General features: G+C 39.2%; 2 protein-coding genes across 7 annotated transcripts in view; one reads left to right on the top strand and one right to left on the bottom strand.

Moving 5' to 3' along the window:
- The window catches only part of LOC118281016 (mitochondrial ribosome-associated GTPase 2), a 121,664-nt gene extending 104,016 nt beyond the window's left edge, over positions 1 to 17,648 (top strand). Inside the window, exon 8 of the transcript XR_007706271.1 lies at positions 17,557 to 17,648. The gene's annotated coding sequence lies outside the window, so the exon portion shown is untranslated. The remainder of the gene's footprint in view (positions 1 to 17,556) is intronic.
- LOC118280836 (mucin-4-like) lies at positions 39 to 22,565 on the bottom strand. 6 transcript variants are annotated; one of them, XM_050700443.1, is made up of 6 exons: positions 22,215 to 22,565; positions 19,566 to 19,748; positions 18,365 to 18,469; positions 16,586 to 16,779; positions 12,620 to 15,740; positions 11,230 to 12,249 (listed from the first exon to the last, which is right to left on the bottom strand). In XM_050700443.1, the coding sequence occupies exons 1-6, from the start codon at positions 22,401 to 22,403 to the stop codon at positions 12,151 to 12,153; spliced, it is 3,891 nt and encodes a 1,296-aa protein (XP_050556400.1). In that variant the 5' UTR covers positions 22,404 to 22,565; the 3' UTR covers positions 11,230 to 12,150. The 6 variants fall into 6 exon arrangements, 2 of the variants coding, with proteins under 2 accessions (XP_035457114.2, XP_050556400.1); XM_035601221.2 differs by lacking the exons at positions 11,230 to 12,249; positions 12,620 to 15,740 and adding an exon at positions 39 to 284; XR_007706264.1 differs by lacking the exons at positions 11,230 to 12,249; positions 12,620 to 15,740; positions 16,586 to 16,779; ... (1 more) ...; positions 19,566 to 19,748; positions 22,215 to 22,565 and adding exons at positions 2,244 to 2,490; positions 3,164 to 3,339; positions 3,685 to 3,730; positions 5,186 to 5,338.
- Between the last annotated feature and the right edge of the window lie 126 nt (positions 22,566 to 22,691).

Consider the following 22,691-nt stretch of genomic DNA (forward strand, 5'->3'; position numbering starts at 1 on the left):
CTCGACAACATTCCCATAAAAAAATAAAACAATATAAATACATCTAATAAACTTTTATTCATTCATCATCGGTATAAGTTGTAACAAGTTTCCAGACCATTACAACGGACGCTACAATAAATAGACACAGGAATACGAAGGCTACTATCATAAAGAAATGGGGGGTGCCAAGACATGTGTTCTCCCCCGCAAGGGGACCTGTGATTCTGATGCCATTCTGAATAACTGATCCTTGAACCTTCCGAGGTTTCTCCATGCAGTAAAAAATGGAGGTATTGCACAATCTGTAGACAAATTAACATTTAACATTAATCTGATTTTGTTACAATAAATACACACACACACACAGAACGTCACACCTTTTATCCCCGAAGGGGTAGGCAGAGGTGCACATGCATATTACGGCACGTAATGCCGCTATACAATGTACACTCACTTTTCACCATTTTTGTGTTATAAGTCCCATGTAATAGGGGATGAGCCTATTGCCATATCCTGGACACAGTTCCAGACTCCGTGCTACTACCGAGAAATTTTCGAAAATCCAAAAAATCGAAGTAATACTTTGCCCGACCCGGGAATCGAACCCGAGACCCCTTGTTCGGCAGTCGCACTTGCGATCACTCGACCAACGAGGCAGTCAGGCAGTGTTACAATAAATGTAATTAATTATTATGTTATCTAGGAACTCGACTAGTTTCAGGAATATGAGCCTCTAGCATGACTTGAAACTAGTCGAGTTCCAGGTCAAACAGTTACGTACTCACGTAACTGTAATAACTAATTTAGTATGTCTCACGAAAGTTACAATAAAAATAATAAATGTAATAATCAAATTGGCTGATCCCTTTGGGGACGTCCATTAATCACGTGAGACTCAATTAGGGGAGGGGTCATGAGGGGGTAGGAGTGTTTTATAAAATATCACGTGTATTACTTTTATTTTTTCGCCAAAACGTGGCATTTTTAAACCTTAAAACGGGTTGTAGAGTAGTTTGTTCCACTTTCCCATAAAATAATTATGCATTTCCAAACTCAAACCAAGTTAGATGATATTTTTAGGTACTTGTTTCACCTACAAAATGTTCCCATCCCACTCACATTTTCTGTTGATGATGTCGGTTGGGGTTAGATCGTTGTTGTCGGTTAAATCTCACCACATATCACCATGGAAGAGGGGGGCCTCAAAAAATTCATTAAAAATCCTCGTGTTTTTTTTTTTCGTTTATGAAACATCGTAATCGAGCAGACGTATTACCTGATGGTAAGCAATCGCCGCCGCCCACGGACACTTGAAACACCAGAGGCTTTACAAGTGCGTTATCGGCTTTTTGGGAGTGAGGAATTTAAGGGTTGTTGTTCGGGAATGGGGATGGGGAAGATTGGGAAGGGGGAAATTGGGCCTCCGGTAACCTCACTCACACAACGACACAACGCAAGCGTTGTTTCACGTCGGTTTTCTGCTCGGCCGTGGTATCACTCCGGTCGAGCCGGCCCATTCGTGCCGAAGCATGGCTCTCCCACACTTGATTGTGTGATTAATGGACGGCCCTTTGTGGTTTTTTTTTATACCACGACGGTGGCAAGAAAGCACACGGCCCACCGTATTATGATGGTAAGTGGTTACCGTGGTATGTTTAACTCTCAATAGGGATGATGACTGGGTTAAAAATAAATTATTACAACTTTTCAATACAATAAAATATTCAAAAATAATCAAACTCGCTTTCATAAATTTGATAAACTACTTAATTTTTGATTTTTTCTAGCGAAATTTCTAGAAATGACTCTGCTATACGACGTCATAATATAGTATTTCATACAAAGTTCATAGAAAATGTAGTTTTTGACGTTTCGAAAAAAGTATTGAATTTGACTAGTAGCTAGCTATTCGTGACTTATGAGCTTGTCTTTGTAGACAATGACACGATCATAATTAGCCTATAAGTGTCCAGTGCTGACCAAAGCCCTCTTCTCACACGGAGAAGGTTTGAACATTAATCACCACGCTTGCTCAATGCGCTACATAGTATAGAGTAGACCCTAATTGTATCCGGAGCTGCGGACTACCTTGCGGGTTTACCGGGACTCCGGCTCGACAAGCAGGAGTAGGAACGGGGTGGTTTTTAGTCAGTAAGTCTGACACTCCCGCTCGCCTTACAGAGAGAAGTCATTGGATGATTTTCCTCCCTGAAAAAAATAGTCCCTAATTGTTTTGCTTGTAATAGAATGAAACAAACGAAACAACAGCCATTATATATTTTTATTAATGTTTAAACTCTAAAATATTCGTACAGTGTTATAGCGATACACATGAATAATATGCTTAACACTATCACTACAATCCCTAGGATGAAGCGAGTTCTGTGGCTGAGTATCTGTCTTGAGGGCGTCGGCACAGGACGTCTAACGCTAAAACTTTTTTGATACGACGATCTGTTATCTTTTGCTTTCTCCATGCAGTCTCAACAGGATTTAACACTGCACAATCTATGGACAAATTAAAACCAAATGGAATTTGAGTAATAATAATTATAGAGTGGATTCTAGCATATATCAGGTCGTCGACGCAAAAAAGATAACTGTAGGGCTACTCCGGTTCTCGAATGCGAAGTTTCGTTTAATATTCGGCCGTAGGTTTTATTGATTTACTAATAGAATTACTTAAAATAACGATTTATTTTTAATTTCATATCAAAATCCATTTATTTATTTATCTTCATTTCATTCGTTCATTTTTGTTCACGAAAGTTCGCAATAAATGGAATTGTAGTACGAAACCTGCGAAGTTTCGGACGAAACTTCGTTTTTCGTTGAATTAGCGTAGGCCCCCTGTACCCTTAGTATGACTTTGCTTTGCGTTTCAAGTAATCAAAACGACGGCGCGTTCGGTGCTATGATTGGTTGGTTTATTCGAGCCTGCCAATCAGATCGCTCTCGTTTCGATTATTTTAAACATAAAGCAAACTCATACTAAGGGTACAGATATACTTATTTATAGAAACATATACATACGATCTACATAGCACAAAACTAGTGTGTTTTAAAGCAAACGGTCTAATATACAGCAAAAGAATTAAACTCACAAAAACTCGTCTTCAATTAATTCAAGTCTTTATTCTAAAACAAATTACTCTCACAATATTAACGAAAATGATTTTACAATTTATTTTGCAATAGTTTTAGTGTTTGAGTGCCTTATAGACATTGCCATGAGGAAGGTAATAGTCAACAATCCGATGACTAAAATTAAAAACCCAATTAAATACACCGCTTGTTTCTTATCCGCGGTTGGGTATAAGCTGCAACAGTACTGCGGATATGTTAGTACAGCCATAACTGAAAAGACAAACATAAATTAACAATAATCTATTTCTATATACACATAAAACCATCATTTTAAAAGCTTATACAAAAGGACATTGACAAAAGTATTCAATTCCTATTTATACGATAGTCTGTTTTAGGCTTTATGCAATGACGCCAACACATCAAAGTAAACTAAACTGTCAAACTTAATTTAAATATTTTGAATTTTATTCTTTAAGAAATAGAATCGATAATCGCATGAAGAATGTGGAAATAGTGTGGCAGTACGTCAATGTGTAGGCATCCGTGGATATTTAAAAACAATAAATTATGGAGAAGTAAATACATAATTATTAATAACGTAATTACACTTACCAGAGGCCACTTGCAATCTCGGCATTTTTGTGATTTATATATTTATCTAGAAACAAAATTCACAATCTCAATGTTTTAGTAACAAATTCATATCAAACGATTAATTTTGCAAGCTTGCAACATCGCCTCTTTGGCGCCATTTAAAAAAATCTTTGGTTAGTATTTTAAAAGTGCAGTTTAACTCCCTCTTTTTCTCACAACTTATGTATTTAGATTGTTTCAATTCGGAAAACATAAACTTTAGTTAGAAATTAAATCCAACAATTATGTCGTAAATACTACAGTTTTATTTAATTTATCTTGCAAGTGTTATACATCAAAATAAACTAGAAGATTTGTGCTTTACGATGATGTACAAATATCACAGTTTTAGCTGATAAATCTAGTCTAATTTTAACTTCAAACGATTGTTGTTTCGAAAAAAATGGCCGGTCTGGTGTTGGCCACTTTTAGTTTTGTTTATACATATTTTACATACTTTGCATTACAATAGTATATAAAATATCGAAATACATTTCGTAATAAGCAAAATAATACATTTTTCAAAGAGAAATATACTAAATTCATTGAAGATTCCATAATAATGTCAATGTGTTCCTCAGGTTTTTTGATGTGTAAAATTACGAGTAGTGTTTTCTTTCGATTTAATTACAATACTTAGAGTTAACGAATATAATCATATATACATCAAAAGAAAGGGTAACGAGCTAGGGGTTGTAAAAATATTTTATTTAATGCAATAGTTGTGCCGTATATTCTAAAAAGGTAGAAATAATTCTGTTTTTTTTTCTGTGTTTCATGTTTAACCCGTTTTATTGTATTTTAAAGATTAACTAGATTTTAAAATATCGTTAAGATTGATCAGTATTCTTCAATCTTTTTTTTGGTATTCTTTTCTTTATTCTAGCCATTACGGTTCAGTAGCTATAAGGTTTTTTGTTACGACGAACTTGCGAGTCGCGCGCGTTTCGGATGCCGTGCGCGGCTGTTAGAGTATACAGTTTTTTCTCACAACTTATTTAGATTGTTTCAATTTCGAAAATAGTATCTTTAGTCAGGAATTAAATCCAAATAATATAGATATTGAAATCATCTTAACCTAAAAACCGAATTAGAATCATAGAGGAAAATAATATCGTAGAACAAAGTCACGGCGGTTTCATTTAGTAAATTGTATTAAAAATAGATCGCTTAATATCAACAAAAATAATACTGTACTATCAAGACATTAAAGGTAAGCGTCCACAGGCCCGCATCGTACGCATCGTACGCAACGGATTTTAGTTTGTCTTGTATAGAAACTCATACAACTGCGTCCACTGATCCGCATCGTACGGACCGCATCATCGGCAATGCCTACATGCGATGCGTACCGATGACGTTATACGGAATGCGTACCGATGCGTACGAAGCGGGGCTGTGTGTTTTTAACCTAGCCACGAGAGAAAAATCATGTTAAATATAAGCTATATTAAATAATTATTATGTATTGTGAACTTACCTAGGAAAATAAAATAAAATTTCCTATATTCTCATTCTGTTAACTGGATAATTTCCGTGGTTTTTGTGTTGTATACATTTATAAATAAATAAATATATATATTTTTACAATAAACGTTTGTTTACGCTCAATTTGACATTAAAGACAAGATCAAACTTGACGTCAGTCATTTTTGACAGAAAAAAACTTTTGATTTAAAGAAGTGAGTTTTAAAAGTAAGGAGGGCTTTTATATTTGTAAATATCTCTTATGTACAGGGCCCAAACAACTATAAGATATTAAAGTAATGACTAGGCTTTTTTCGGTTTTTCAAAATTTTGTCAGTAGGTAGTTGCACGGGGTCTGGAATTGTGTCCGGTACCTATATGGCAATAGGCTCACCCCCTATTACATGGGACTTATAACACAAATGGTGAAAAGTGTGTGTACCTACATTGTATAGCGGCATTACGTGCCGTAATGTGCACCTCTGCCTACCCGTTCGGGGACAAAGGCATCACTCTACGAAATTAAAACTAAAATAAAACAATTCACTCTACTGAAATAGCATTTATTGATTGACTGATTAAAATATTTTTCGAAATAGCAACACTGTGCATTATTCTTGTTACATATTACATATTATAATTATGAACATTATGGTCAGTACTCACATACGTCATTACTCGATAGTTTTACTCGAAGTCGAGTAAAAATCACAAGTGGACAGCTAAACTCACAGGGACCTTAGTCTGCTATTACAATTGTGTCAGAATGGTCGATCATTGAGCAGTGCGAGAGCTATACAACCTACATAGCTCCGTCCCTCTTGCACTGCTCAGTGATCGACCATTCTGACACAATTGCAATAGCAGACTAAGGCCCCAGCTCGAAGGCTCGCACAGACATCCGTTGACTCAAATTGTTCGGCGAATACTGAACGGAGGCCTCACTCTATAGATCAATGCTGAATGTGTGGACGAAAGCCCATGCCATGGGTTTTAGGGCCTATGCAAACCACGTTTTTTAAACGCGCCGGTGACGCGGTGTGTATGGCTACACACGCGCGTCTGCATCGCTACACACGTGCGTTTGCATCGCGTCAGGGGCCTTAGTCTGCTATTACAATTGTGTCAGAATGGTTGATCACTGAACAGTGCAAGAGGGACGGAGCTATGTAGGTTGTATAGCTCCGTCCCTCTCGCACTGCTCAGTGATCAACCATTCTGACACAATTGTAATAGCAGACTAAGGCCCCAGGTGTGCAAAGGTCTACAGGCTGCGTCTAACTTGCGTGTGTATCGCGTCTGTATCGCTACAAACACGCGTCGAAGGCGCGTTTAAAAAACGTGTTGTGCATAGGCCCTTACTCGACAGCTTAGCTCCATCGAGTAATACCGTATGTGATTCCGGGGCTTTACATTGTTAAATTCGAAATATCCAATACGTTTTTATTTTAACAAACACCGAAAAATATGTATTTTCCAAATATTTGATACCTTAATTCATAATACTTGTATTTTTTAAACATTAAAACGCTGTCAGCCGTCTTATAATGTAGGTATGACGTCACATCATTGTAAACAGACAACGATTGAGTTGCAATTTCTACGACACACATCTAAATTGAACATTTGCGTGTTTTTCTACTATGGAGCTGTGATAAACATACACACAGAGTGACTAGATTATTGAGTTACACACAATATGATACATATTCATGTTTTTAATACATTTTATTTAAATATAATAGGTTAATGATGACAAAAATACCACCATCAGTTAAAATACATAAAAGACACGTTTTTTTTTTTATATTTAATGGGTCGACGTTTGGTCGCTATCTCGCCTGATGGTAAGTGATGATGCGGCCTACGATGGAGCACGTCTGCCCATAAGCAACCTATTCACTCGGGCTTTGAAGACACCCAGGTTATACCCATCAGGAAACACAGACTCCGGCAAGGAGTTCCACTCCCTGGCAGTTCGCACAAGGAAGCTTGAAGCGAAGCGCTTCGTGGGAGTGGGTGGGATATTTACCATGAAACGGTGGCGCCTCGCCGATTGTCTTGTGGTTCGATGATGGAAAGGACTAGGAGGAATCAAGTTGTGCAATTCCCCGCACACTCACCGAAATGTTTTCGGCAAAAAACCGAATTTTTCATATTTTATTATTACATTAACATACAATATCATATATTATCATAATTTTATACTGAGTATATACTATACAAAGTAAGTTATCGAGACTTTGAGCCAATTATCACATTCCGTCACGATTCAGTACAATTTTTTTCTTCTCAATTCATCACAAACCAAGACGTAGAGAGCCAATCCTTATTTTTTTTCAACATATAAATACAATAACAGAAATACGTGTCTGATTTTTCCGCTAAAACATTCATATTTTAATATAATAAAAAGCTATCGTGAGACATACTAAATTAACTAAAAATCACGGTTTACTTACTGACGTAAATTAATCGAGAAAAGCTCTACTAGTTTCGAGTTATAGAGGGACTCTAGCTCATGATGAAGAGTCCGTCTGAGATTCGAAACTATTAGAGCTTTTCTCCATTAATTTACTTGAGTACACCGTGATTTTGAGTTAAACATTGATGTTATATTTCTTTGTTTGTTCTTTAAAACATTAACACCCATTTACACAATCTTCTTCTAAAATCTTAAGGAAATCATAAGCCAAGATAGAATATAGGTGTCATTTAACGACATTTTGATTTTCCAATCGAATCTAATCTATGAATGACACCTAATATAAAGGTAAGCGTCCACAGGCCCGCATCGTACGCATTGCACGCATCGGACGGATCGCATCTAACGGATTGACTGCGTCCACTACATCGGCAGCGTTCGTATTGCCGACGCGCGTATCAGCAATCGGATTGCCGAACCCACTTTCACTCAGGCATCGGCATTCCGTATGACGTCATCAGTACGCATCGCATGTAGGCATGCATTGCCGATGATGCGGTCCGTACGATGCGGATCAGTGGACGCAGTTGTATGAATTTCTATATAAGACAAACTAAAATCCGTTGCGTGCGATGCGTACGATGCGGGCCTATGGAGGCTTATCTTAAAACAAAACAACCCATGTGACATGTCTGTCGATAAATATTTTAAACCTACTTTTTTTAAGGGGGGAAAATCATCCTATGACTTCTCCCGCCCTGGGCGAGGCGAGAGGGAGTGTCAGACTCTTACTGACTAAAAACCACCCCGTTCTTATTCCTGTTTTTCAAGCCGGAGCCCCGGTAAACCCGCTAGGTAGTCCGCAGCTCCGGGTTTTAAATCTACTTAGAAATATATTTTTATGTGTATACACTGTACACATAGATAAAATATTTCAGAAAGATACAATATACAATACCTTGACTTGACATTATAATTTGAAAACTGATGTTAAAATTTACACTGAAGTCATATGGGGTCAAATTTACACTGAAGTCATATATGACATAATTAAGACCCCAAACGACATTCAAAATTTACACTGAGGTCATTTGGGGTCATATTTATTTATTATTTATTTGGACAACCAGTAGCTGTTACTTTCGAACTTACATCTAAACTTATGTTATAATTAATTTAAATGCATAACATTTTAAGGTGTCACAACATGCACTGTAACACAACATAACGATGACACTTTATCAGTTAATAAGAAAATATAAAATGATAAAATAAAATAAAATATAAAAAACAAAACAAAACAACATACATACAAAATTACGCGCCTTCGACGCGCGTTTTGGAGACGCGCGTCGACGTCGACAAACGCGCGTCTGTAACGCTACACACGCCCGTTTGCATCGCTACATACGCGCGTCAGGTGTGCAAAGGTCTACAGGCTGCGTCTAACTTGCGTGCGTATCGCGTCTGTATCGCTAAAAACGCGCGTCGACGGCACGTTTAAAAACCGTGGTGTGCATAGGCCCTTATTAATCTTATAGCAATCATTCAAAAATATAAACATTATTCTGACTTCAACATAAAAAAGATATTTAATTGAGTTAGCCGAAAAAAACAATTTTAAAATCACATTTAAATCGTGGGTAACTAAAACTTAGTACCTAATTTTTTTCTTAGATCACCAGAGATCAATATCATAATTTTTTCTTAATATTAAATTATACTTAGCATAAAATAAATTAATTAATGTATTGACGAAATAATGTACTAACCAACAAGGTATAAAATGAATTAATAGGGATGATGACAGGGTATAAAAATTAAAAAAAAAACTATTTAGTCCGTCAGTTAGGTAATCAAAAAATATTCGACACGTATTTTTTTATTTTGTCGTATAAGATAACAATACTTAGATAAAACGAATCAAAGTTTAGGAGTGAGAGCCAAAACGTCATTTCTACATACAAAAACGTACCTAGAAGTGACGTTACGCGATATTTCAAATCGATATATGTTCGAAAGTACTTTTTCCGTAAGAAAAAAACACGCGTCTAATATTTTAAAATAATCTACAAGACGGACATTGAAATAAAAATTAGTCATCTACCCTATTGCAAGTAAATAAACAATACTAAATGAGATTTTAAATGCAGTATTGTATAATTAGAGATATCTAATTGTACAATCAGGTGCTGGAAACTATTATTTTTATATCGTAGCAGTCAAGCTTTGAGTGTCAACCCACGAACAAGTCTGCTAACACAATTGTGTCGAGGGTGCAAGAGGGAAGGAGCTATACAACCTACATAGCTCCGTCCCTCTCGCACTGCTCAAAGATCGACCATTCTGACACAATTGTAATAGCAGACTAAGGGTAGTAGACGGGATATGAAAAGTAACTCGTAAAACGTAAAACTAACTCGTACAAAGTCCTCTGATTGAGTCACTTTGTCAAACAGTTACGTGGGTAAGAGCACACGATGCGTTGCGGCCGCGGTGCGGCGTCGCAGCACACCATGTTTTCTAAACGCGCCGGTGACGCGCGTTTTTCTCCTACAGAGCAGGCGCCTTAGTCTGCTATTACAATTGTGTCAGAATGATCGATCACTGAGCATTGCGAGAGGGACGGAGCTATACAACCTTCATAGCCCCGTCCCTCTCGCACTGCTCAGTGATCGACCATTCTGACACAATTGTAATAGCAGATAAGGCCCCCAGTTTGTTGTCGTTTGTATCGATACAAACGCGCGGCATCGGCGCTTGTGTATCGGCACAAACGTGCGTTTGCATGGCGTCTGCATTGCTACAAACGCGCGTCTGCATCGCGTCTGTTTCGCTACACAAGCGCGTCAAGTGTGCAAAGATCTACAGGCTGCGTCTAACTTGCGTGCGTATCGCGTCTGTATCGCTACAAACGCGCGTCTGCATCGCGTCTGTATCGCTACACAAGCGCGTCAAGTGTGCAAAGATCTACAGGCTGCGTCTAACTTGCGTGCGTATCGCGTCTGTAACGCTACAAACGCGCGTCTGTATCGCGTCTGTTTCGCTACAAACGCGCGTCAAGTGTGCAAAGATCTACAGGCTGCGTCTAACTTGCGTGCGTATCGCGTCTGAATCGGTACAAACGTGCGTTTGCATCGCGTCTGTTTCGCTACACAAGTGCGTCAAGTGTGCAAAGATCTACAGGCTGCGTCTAACTTTCGTGCGTATCGCGTCTGTATCGCTACAAACGCGCGTCTGCATCGCGTCTGTATCGCTACACAAGCGCGTCAAGTGTGCAAAGATCTACAGGCTGCGTCTAACTTGCGTATGTATCGCGTCTGTATCGCTACAAACGCGCGTCTGTATCGCGTCTGTTTCGCTACAAACGCGCGTCAAGTGTGCAAAGATCTACAGGCTGCGTCTAACTTGCGTGCGTATCGCGTCTGAATCGCTACAAACGCGCGTCTGTATCGCGTCTGTTTCGCTACAAACGCGCGTCAAGTGTGCAAAGATCTACAGGCTGCGTCTAACTTGCGTGCGTATCGCGTCTGTAACGCTACAAACGCGCGTCTGTATCGCGTCTGTATCGCTAACACGCGCGTTAAGTGTGCAAAGGTCTACAGGCGTGCGTATCGCGTCTGACTTGCGTGCGTATCGCGTCTGAATCGCTACAAACGCGCGTCTGTATCGCGTCTGTTTCGCTACAAACGCGCGTCAAGTGTGCAAAGATCTACAGGCTGCGTCTAACTTGCGTGCGTATCGCGTCTGTAACGCTACAAACGCGCGTCTGTATCGCGTCTGTTTCGCTACAAACGCGCGTCAAGTGTGCAAAGATCTACAGGCTGCGTCTAACTTGCGTGCGTATCGCGTCTGAATCGCTACAAACGCGCGTCTGCATCGCGTCTGTATCGCTACACAAGCGCGTCAAGTGTGCAAAGATCTACAGGCTGCGTCTAACTTGCGTGCGTATCGCGTCTGTATCGCTACAAACGCGCGTCGACGGCACGTTTAAAAAACCTGGTGTGCATTAGGCCCTTACATAGAAATATCTGTGGCATGTCACACGATGCACCGGACTTGCAGCCACCAAGACGAGGCGAGAGAGGTAAAAGCGTTGCGACGTCGTAGCGGCACCGCTCAGTTGCTTTGCGTCACAAGGAAACTTTCATTAACAGAACTTGTATGTTTGTAAACGCACCCACGACACAGGAGAAAATCCTAGTGTGGGGCAACGTTTTAAAAAAAAAACTGTCCAACGCTGCTACGTTACCGCCGCACCGCTCGTATGTCCGCTCTTAGCCATATAACTGTTTCTCACATACATTAATCTCTAAAGAGTATTTTCTTCAAAGAATATTTCACTTATATTACTTTTTATAGTATAATATAATAAAATTCGATAATTACAATACAGGTACACACTTACAGTGACTCTGATGGTTTAAATATGTAATATTCTGTTTTTAAGGTCGGTATGTAGACGTATCACCTGATGGTAAGCAATCGCCGCCGTCCTTAGACGCCCGCAACACTAGAGAAGTCACAAGTGCGTTGCCGGCCTTTTAGAGCAGTCAGTAGGGGTGATGCCAAGTTTTTGGTGACTTTTTCGGTACTTCAATTTCTATCATTGGCGTTTTTGGGGTCGATGGCACATTCTTTTCTTTGTTGTCCTATAATAAAATAGAATATTAGAAAAAATACTCAAAAACAAATACTAACGGTGCTTTTCAACCAGAGATGTGCTATGCTACGTTGTTGTGGATGCGTTTGGTTTCCACCAATCATATTCATTGGTACACATAGCTTAGCACTGGTGGAGACGAACACAGCGAAGTTATTTTTTTTATATGTAAAGATGCGTGCTATGGATGGCTTCCTTACTATCGATACATCGCATACTCGAGCTGCGCATCTTCCTCGCACAGCTACATATCTTAGTATCAGTGGAAACGGTCACATAGTTTCACAGCTTAGCTATTACATCTTCATAGCAAAGCTACATAGCACATCTCTGTTGGAAAAGCTCCCTAAAGCACTTACCATGTAAGCTATAAGACCCATAGGTATTTTATCTTCCCAGTCAACCTTTTTATCTCCTGGCAACATTTGGTTCGGCTCCAAATTTGTCAGTTGTACACAGACGTCTGAAGGGCACGGTCGCATCCCAGTCTTCGGAATATTTTGCGAAATATGATTTAAAATGATCTCTTCTTGCCCCAGCAGTAACATTGGCGACCCAGTATAGCTTACAAGGAAACCGTCCTTAATAAAAGCTTGCAATGAGGGCACTTTTAGCACCCCTTCTTTGATTGTTATTGGGTGAATAGTGTAAACCCCACTTGCATTCACCATTAACACTCCTAATCCCGTATGCATTTCAACAGCAGTTTGCAACAATTTCTCCAATGAGACTACCGTCTTAGATTGATCTTGGTGCGTCTGTACCACAACTGGTGATGAGGTCGGGGTCTGAGAAGTGATCGTGATAGGTTCTGGTCTGATAGCCTGGTTTTGGGATGTGATGGGGATTAATTCGCGTATCACAGCAGCATTATTGGATGTACCGGTGATGTTTTGGGTGGTAATAACCATTTTTGGGTATGCCGGCGGTACTTGAGAGGCTGGTATTATTTCTTGGGGCGTAGTGATACGTGTTTGGGTCATGTCTGATAACGTAGGGCGGGTGTTAACCAGATTTTGTTGTGAGCTGAAGTTAGTTGGGAATAATACGGGGATTATTTGAGAGGTAGGCGTTATTTGGGATGTACTGGTAATCTGTTGGGCAGTAGAGGACATCAGTGTTGGCATATTATTCTGGCGTGTGACAGAAATGACTTGGGGTGGTAATGGGATATTTTGGGGGGCTGCTATGATTTGTTCGGATGTTACAGTAATTGTTTGGGAAGTAGTCATCTGTGAAAATGTAAAGTTTGAGTTTTGGAAATTAAGGAGAGGAATTATTTGGGTGGTGGGCGAGATTTGTTGGAATATTGTGGGGATTGTTTGGGCAGTGGTGGCCGTTTGTTGGTATGTTGGGTTAACATTTTGAGTGTTGGCAGTATGATGTCGTGTGCAGGAATTGGTTGGGGATTGGTTTTTATTTACATTTAGAAGGGCAGACATGATTGGATGAGATGATTGCGCAGTGGGGGTCAATGTGGGGTTAATATTCTGGTTTATAGTACTTTGAGGGGGGTTGAATAAGGCTGGGGATGGAATGGGTATATTTTGGGCAGACGTGACTATTTGAGATGTAGTCGAAAGAGTTTGGGCAGTAGTGGTTATCAACGAGAATGTGGGGATGATATTTTGTGCATTTTTACGTGAAAAGGGGTTGGTAAGGGATGATGTGGGGATATTTTTGGACGTAGGAGTTGTTTGGGGATTACCAAAGTTCTGTGATGGTATAGACATGACATTTTGAGGTTTATTATTATTTCCAGATGTGACTCGGGATGGTGTAGTTATATTTTGCGGTGCAGTTGACATTTTTGGGTTATTTGACGAATTTTGTTGGGATTTAAGAATGTTATTGCCTATATTTTGGCTTGAACTGGACGTTGTTGGGGTCGTGATTGGCATATTCCGGTGGGTCAGCAAGTTATACTTATATTTAGTGGATATTTTTCGAGTAGGATTGGTGTTTTTGAGATTAGGAGTATTCTGGCCTGAAGTAATGGCTCGGGGATTAATGGGGACAGTTCGAGGATTATTCTGTGCTTTAGCAGTAGATATTATTTTCGATGCAGATTTTGTAGTTTGTGTACTTCTGGACATATACATAGTCTTTTGGACTGAACTTCTGGCTCGAGAATTAATGGATTTATGTTTGGTTATATAAACTATATCTTTCTTTACTGAACTTTTGACACGGGGATTAGCGGTATTCTGTTGCGTTGTAGCAGGTATAACTTTGGGATTCAAGTTACGTTCAGACGTAGGTATAATATTTTGAGTATTACCATTATTTTGGCAATTAATGAACGTAAGTGGTGGTACGGTGGGGCTATTTTGGGTGGTAGAAGTGTGTGTGGATACAGTGGGGATAGATTGGGGATTAATAGCATTTTGTGTTAATATTTTAAGGAGTTCTTGATTATTGTTATTTTGGGAGGTCGGAGTGATATTTTGGAGCTTAACATTACTTAGAGTTGATACAAGGAGGAGTTTATGAGTTGGAGAGGTGATTGAGGATGTGGTGTTCAGATCTTGACTGGGTTTGTTTATGATAGGATTGCCAACGTCCATTGGAGCTGTAGTGGGTGTAGATTGGGTAGAAATAGAGGTTTGTGTAGTGTTAATGTTATTTTGAGAGGTGGGGATTATATTTTGGTTATTACCAATATTTTGACGATAGCTGAAGAAGGCTAACGCTGGAACGGGATTGTTTTGTTGTGTAGACAAGGGCTGTCGTGCTGTCGTATTATTGACAAGACTGTTCCTTAAATTTTGAATGTTTTGGGTATTAATGAGATTTTGTGGAATAGCCGCGAGTATTGTTTGGGGATTACCAAGGTTTTGCAAAGTGGGAGTAGACAATTGTTGGCGATTAACGTTATTAGGAATTGCACTAGAAGTAATTGATGTTGAAGCTGCATTTAGAGTAGAATTATTATTTGACGTAGCAATTATAATTTGGTCGTTCTGGTGATTATTGGACGTTATTGGTGATACAGTGGTGATATTTTGTGCTGTAGACGAGGTTTGCGATGCCGTAGTTCCGATTTTATTTATATTTACAAGGCTAGTTTTGAATATAGGAAGGAGCTTTTCAGGATCATCAACTCTTTCTGTAGCAGAGGGGGCACTTTTTAATTGAATAAGTTTGATTATAGGGATTGTATTTTGGGGATTAGCAACCTTCTGGACTGTACCCCCGGTGTTATCGGATGTAGAAATTGTATTTGTAGGGTTCATTGAACTTTGTTGGGATGATGTGGGGATTAATGGAGTAACAGGGTTGATTCTGGATGTTGCGGGGATTATCTGTTGGGACGGTACTGGGAGTGTGTCGGTTATATTGTCTGGGACAATTTGAGGAGTAATAGTGACGTGGACTACTCTCTGTGACTCCTGAGGACCGAGTTTTCTTATTTTCGCAGGCGTCTCTTCTTCGTTATCAAGGAAAATTACTTTTTCTGTTATTTCTGGGTTCGGATCTCTGCGAAAAATAAGAGATTAACGGTCCAATTTCTTGCTCTTATACATAGGAGTCAAAAATGTATAATAATTTTAACATTTGCACAGTTAGGCGAAAGGTGGATGCAACTATCGCGCTGATCATGGAGAAAATTTAGCCTTATATAAAAAATAGCTCATATTGTCGCATTTAGGAATAAAGCTATTATAACTTTCGTGAGACATAATAAATTAATTATTATGTTATCGGCTTACTCACGTAACAGTTTGACGAGGAACTCGACTAGTTTCAAGCCATGCTAGAGGCTCATAACCTCGTCGTCGTGTGTCGCGGAATGCTGCTCATGAATATGAGCCTCTAGCATGGCTTGAAACTAGTCAAGTTCCTCGTCAAACAGTTACGTGAGTAAGCCGGTAACATAGTAATAAAATTAATCATTGTAGATTCAGCAATCTTTGTGCCGATAGTCGTATCTGCCAATGGCCTCATAGCCAAAAGCCTCGACCAACACCTGAGTTAGATGGTTGGATCAAGAGCCTGATGTAGAAAGCAGTACTTCTGGACACGGCGCGTATGGTCCGGAGATTCCTTGCAGCTTGGATTTTGAAAATCCAAGCGCTAATATCTCAGCCTTTTATATTTTTAATTAATTTTTTAATATAATTATTAATAAATATTTAAAAATATGATCAACATAGTATAGTAAAATAAATAATAACATTACATTTAAAGTAAAATTGTTCAACGGGCCTCTGCGAGTTGGCTTCGGGCCCTCGTACGCCTACTAAAGGTCCGGGACCCTATGGTTCCGTGATGTGTAACGAACATACAAAAATAATAAATTAATATTAGTTAAATCCACTTACTTCAGTCTCTTGTCCACCAAAGCTTCGCTAATCACCATGGTATCCATGGTAATGTCGGTTTGCACCCCGACGTCCGCCTGTTTGATCAGCTGGCCGAATCGATCCCTATCGACTACTCGAGTCACAGTCTGCTTGTAGCCGCCCCTACACTCCACAGTTTTGGTCATTTTACCGATAGGGTCTTTTATATGAATCTGTGGGAAACATTGTATAGCATTTTCATTGTGCACACATCGACAAGGATGTTAAGGATATCCACATCCGTAACCGAAACTATCGGATATCCGAAATAAAAAAATATCCATTTCCGTAACCGAAACTGAAATAAATGTTCCGGATAATTTCGGATAGGAGCGGAGTCTAAATGAGACATGAGACAAGTTACGAAAAGTTACTTATAGGCAGATTGAACAACCTGTATAATAAATAAAACCATTTCATTATCTATTTATGTGTTACTTTTGAAATTCCATAAATCCAATGTCCGTAACCGAAACTATCCGAAACTACCGAATAATTTGGAATAATTTCTTATCCGTATCCGAAACCGGAACCGATATAAAAAAATCCACTATCCGTATCCGTATCCATATCCATAACATCCCTGTATCGACGGTTAAAAGGAAATAGGGTATAAGCGACAAAAAATGAAATGTTCAGGAGAGCCGTTTAAACTCGTCAGTCGTCGAAAGAATACTAGGACAATGTTTTTGTAAGGCTATAAACGCCAAAAATGTCATCTTAGAGCCATGAGAGTAAGCGGATTCGAAAGAGCGTAAAATTTTATGTAGGATAGCATAATAAACTAATTTTTGACCAAAATGTCGCTTATACCCTATTTCCTTTTAACCGTCGATATATAATTTTGTCTTTTTATGGTATAAGCCGGTAAACGAACAGACGGATCACCTGGGGCCTTAGTCTGCTATTACAATTGTGTCAAAATGGTCGATCACTGAGCAGTGCGAGAGGGACGGAGCTATACAACCTACATAGCTCCGTCCCTCTCGCACTGCTCAGTGATCGACCATTCTGACACAATTGTAATAGCAGACTAAGGCCCCTGATGGTAAGCAATCGCCACCGTCCATGGACACCTGAAACACTAGAGGCAGACATGGTCACTAAAACTAGAATTGGAACTTGAAACGGGATATCAAAACGAACTAGAAAGAACAGGGTAGACCGATTTGTCTGCTCGTAAACATCCACCCGCATTTACTCCAGTTCATCCGTGATCATGGCGCTTGCAACAGTGCCGAAATATCGGAAACTCATAAAAATTGAAAAACATGGTACCTAAATATCCCGTTTTAAGTTCCAATCAGAGACCCTTTGTCCGGCAGTCGGACTTACAACCTTAAACCTATAACCTTCCGGAGCTGCGGACTACCTAGCGGGTTACCGGGGCTCCGGCTCGAAAAGCAGGAGTAGGAACGGGGTGGTTTTTAGTCAGTAAGAGTCTGACACTCCCTCTCGCCTCGCCCAAGGCGGGAGAAGTCATTGGATGATTTTCCACCCTCAAAAAAAAAAAAAACCAATAGTCAAAGTCAAAGCATTTATTTCAATTAATCCTAAATAAGGCACTTTTGAAATGTCAAATTGAATTGTCCGTCAGTCTGTCTGTCAGTGAAGCTAGGCGCTCGTTCCAAAGTGTAGCTTCGAATGGAGAAGAACGAGAAAGAAACTCCATCGTTACTCTTTTTAAAAAATGTTTTCTTACAATATCTCTGATACATTATTTGATCATTTACCTATTTACCTAATAATCTTACTTACCCCGAAATTGTCGATGACTACAGCTTTTTGGTACGCGTAGTCGGCGGCGTAGTGTATCTTGCGTAGTTGCTTTTCGTAGTACGCTGGTGTCGCGTTTTTATTCTCCTGTGTGAAGAAAATACAGCGTAAATTGTTTTCGTATTAAAATGGCAAGTAAATAAATTGGTATTTATGAGTATTTTCATTATTTTGAAAGGATAACAAAGGTAAGCGTCCATAAGCCCGCATCGTACGTATCGCACGCATCGGACGGATTATTTTTTTAGATTGCATCCACTGTATCGGCCGTATTCGGATTGCCGATACCACTTTCATTCGGATTTTTGGCATCGGCATTCCGTATGACGTCATCAGTACGCATCGCATGTAGGCATTGCCGATGATGCGGTCCGTACGATGCGGATCAATGGACGCAGTTGTATGAGTTTCTATACAAAACAAACTAAAATCCGTTGCGTGCGATGCGCACGATGCGGGCCTGTGGACGATGTCCTTAAGGGCCTATGTACAGCACGTTTTTTAAACGCGCCGTCGACGCGCGTTTGTAGCGATACAGACGCGATACGCACGCAAGTTAGACGCAGCCTGTAGATCTTTGCACACCTGACGCGCGTTTGTAGCGAAACAGACGCCATGCAAACGCGCGTGTGTAGCGATACGCACGCGCCGGTGCCGCGTGTTTGTATAGCAACTCTTTGTGTGATCCACAAATTGTTGTTTCGGGTCTGTGTGTCATGTGTATGTGAACTTGTATGTTTGTAAACGCACACACGACACGGGAGAAAATCCTAATGTGGGGCAACGTTTAAAAAAAAATCCATACATGAGACGCAGTTCCAAAATTACATGCTAATTACCCTTTTTTTTTAATAGATAAAACTCAAATTATCGTCACTCCTTTTATCCCCAAGGGTTAGGCAGAGGTGCACGTAATATCGCTATACAATATACACGCACCAATCTATACTAATATTATAAAGCTGAAGAGTTTGTTTGTTTGTTTGTTTGAACGCGCTAATCTCCAAAACTATTGGTCCGATTTGAATAATTCTTTTTGTGTTGGATAGCGCATTTATCGAGGAAGGCTATAGGCTATAAAACATCACGCTATGACCAATAGGAGCCGAGCAGAGCGGGTGAAACCGCGCGGAAGTAGCTAGTGTTTTATAAACGCACCCACGACACGGGAGAAAGAACTTACCACATCGCAACTCCACAACACGTTTCGGAACTGCCTCTCGCTGAACACGTTGGCGACCTTCCTCTTCTTCTGATACAGCAGCTCAGCGAAGATAGTGTCCACCGAGGCAGACAGCCGCGTCGCCGTGTAGAACCGCACAGCGAGGTACGCTTGCCTCTCACAGTAATTGCATATGAAGTTGTGCTGCAAAACAAGTTCTACGCATAATAGTCCAGTCATTTGGTAGATAAAATGGGGGTTTCCAGGTAAAACTACCAAATGACTTGACTATAAAGCAAAGCCTAGAAAACCACCGGAGCTACGGACTGTGTAGTGGGTTATCCAAAAGCAGGAGTAGGAATGGGGTAATAATACTCTCTCTCTCTCTCTCTCTCTCTCTCACTCTCTTACTCTCTTTCTTTCTCTCTCTCTCTCTCTCTCTCTCTCTCTCTCTCACTCTTTCTCTCTCTCTCACTCTCTCACTCTCTTCGTCGCCGTGTAGAACCGCACAGCGAGGTACGCTTGCCTCTCACAGTAATTGCATATGAAGTTGTGCTGCAAAACAAGTTCTACGCATAAAGCAAAGCCTAGAAGACAACCTGGGGCAGTGCAAGAGGGACGGACCTATGTAGGTTGTATAGCTCCGTCCCTCTCGCACTGATCAGTGATCGACCATTCTGACACAATTGTAATAGCAGACTAAGGCCCCTGAGCTACGGACTGTCTGGTGGGTTATCCAAAAGCAGGAGTAGGAATGGGGTAATAATACTCTCTCTCTCTCTCTCTCTCTCTCTCTCTCTTCCTCTCTCTCACTCACTCTCTTTCTCTCTTCTCTCTCTCTCTCTCTCTCTCTCTCTCTCTCTCTCTCTCTCTCACTCTCTCTCTCTCTCTCTCACTCTCTCTCTCTCTCTCACTCTCTTTCTCTCTCTCTCTCACTCTCTTCGTCGCCGTGTAGAACCGCACAGCCAGGTACGCTTGCCTCTCACAGTAATTGCATATGAAGTTGTGCTGCAAAACAAGTTCTACGCATAAAGCAAAGTATAGAAAACAACCGGAGCTACGGACTGTGTAGTGGGTTATCCAAAAGCAGGAGTAGGAATGGGGTAATAATACACTCGCTCTCTAAAGCAAAGCCTCTCTTTCTCTCTCATTCTCTTACTATCTTTCTTTCTCTCTCTCACTCTCTTTCTCTCTCTCACTCTCTTTCTCTCTCTCTCTCTCTTTTTTTCTTTCTCTCACTCTCTTTCTCTCTCTCACTCTCTTTCTCTCTCTCACTCTCTTTCTCTCTCTCACTCTCTCTCTTTCTCTCTCTCACTCACTCTCTCTCTCTCTCTTTCTCTTTATCTATCTCTTTTATTTACTCTCTATCTCTTTCTTTCTTTCTCTCTCTCACTCTCTCTTTCTCTCTCACCCACACTGACCTCTGCATGCTGTGCCCTGCCGCATCCATATATTGTTTCTAATATAATGTTTTAACTTTATAACACCTGTATAACATATGGAATGCAAATAAAGAATTGAGTATTGAGTGTAATATTTGTACGAGAAAATGTTGTCATCTATAAAAACTTGTCTGTATTATGTCTGGTATCTATACTAATATTATAAAGCTGAAGAGTTTGTTTGTTTGAACACGCTAATCTCCAGAACTACTGGTCCGATTTGAATAATTCTTTTTGTGTTGAATAGTGCATTAATCGAGGAAGGCTATAGGCTATAAAACATCACGCCATGACCAATAGGAACTAAGCAGAGCGGGTGAAACCGCGCGGAAGTAGCTAGTAAAAAATAAAAGTTCAATTGTTTGAGTCAATTGGGTAGTATCCTCGGTCAAAAATAAATGATTACAACTTTTCAATACAATAAAATATTCAAAAATAATCACACTCTCATTCATAAATTAGATCAACTACTTAATTTTCCATTTTTTCTAGCTGGATTTCTAGAAATAAGTCTGCTATTTGACGACAAAATCGAATGACGTCATAATAGAGTATTTCATACAAAGTTTGTAGAAAATATTGATTTTGACGTTTCGAAAAAAGTATTGAATTTGACTAGTAGGAATCTAGCGTATTACAAATTGTGCTTTAATAAGGTTTTAGTCAGTAAGAGTCTGGCACTCCGTCTTATCTTACCTCGTCTTAACATTGTATTAGTATATTAAATTAGTTCATTACATACTGGACTTAAAATTAAATATAGTTCTATTTTATATCATATTATAAAGAGTATTATAATTAATTACTATTTAATACTAAATAATTAATAAAAAATAAAAACTTAAGAAGTAATCAATCAGAAAGTAGGTATTTTAAATTAAGCATAGGCATTAATAAAAAAAAAATATTTAATAAAAATCTATACTTGTGTTTCTATATAATTTAAAAATAATTAACAATTTCGCCCATCACCATCGCAATTTCAGCATTAAATTTAAATTAAAAAAAAGAATTCGCTGTAGTTAGAAATATTTTTTAATATGAATATTTTATATTAAAATAAATGTACATTTTTTTTTTATTTCTATAGAAACAATATTTCAAATTGTAAGTGTACATATGTGGGCACTATGTTTGAAACAACCCGCTATTTTATTGCATGATTTTAATTAAGTCATTAATTATTTATAAATAATCTAACTTAAAACTAATTAAAAATTAATCATACCTTCCAATATTTCTCGATTTTCATAGCACGCGCGAAACGCATGAAGTATTGAGGTCGGACTAACAATCTTTCGTTTTCAGTCCGCAAACACACTATGCAATAATTAATTGCGCCCCTCTCTAAGGTAGAAAAAAACTTCTCTAAAATAGGTGTTTCAGTGAAAAATATCGAATCGCCAATGTCACACATCTTTTTAAATTATCGTATTAAATGTTCTTTTAACTAATAAACCCGTTAACAGCTACATTTTTCAAACTTTTCTGTTATAAAATCTCGAATTTTACTTTTGTTTCGTTTCGTTGAATTTTCAAAACAAACAAAATAAGATTTATCGCCGAATATGTCAACTAGTTCAACTGACATTTAGTTTTAGTAATAGTGCTGTGAAAGAACTTTTAGTTAGTCGATTTTGTTCGATTTCGATTTTTTTAATGATTATCGATTGTTGTTGTGACGTAATTAATAATACTAGTGGTC

Source organism: Spodoptera frugiperda, chromosome 19 (genome assembly GCF_023101765.2).
Source record: "Spodoptera frugiperda isolate SF20-4 chromosome 19, AGI-APGP_CSIRO_Sfru_2.0, whole genome shotgun sequence".
Taxonomy (NCBI): Eukaryota; Metazoa; Arthropoda; class Insecta; order Lepidoptera; family Noctuidae; genus Spodoptera; species Spodoptera frugiperda.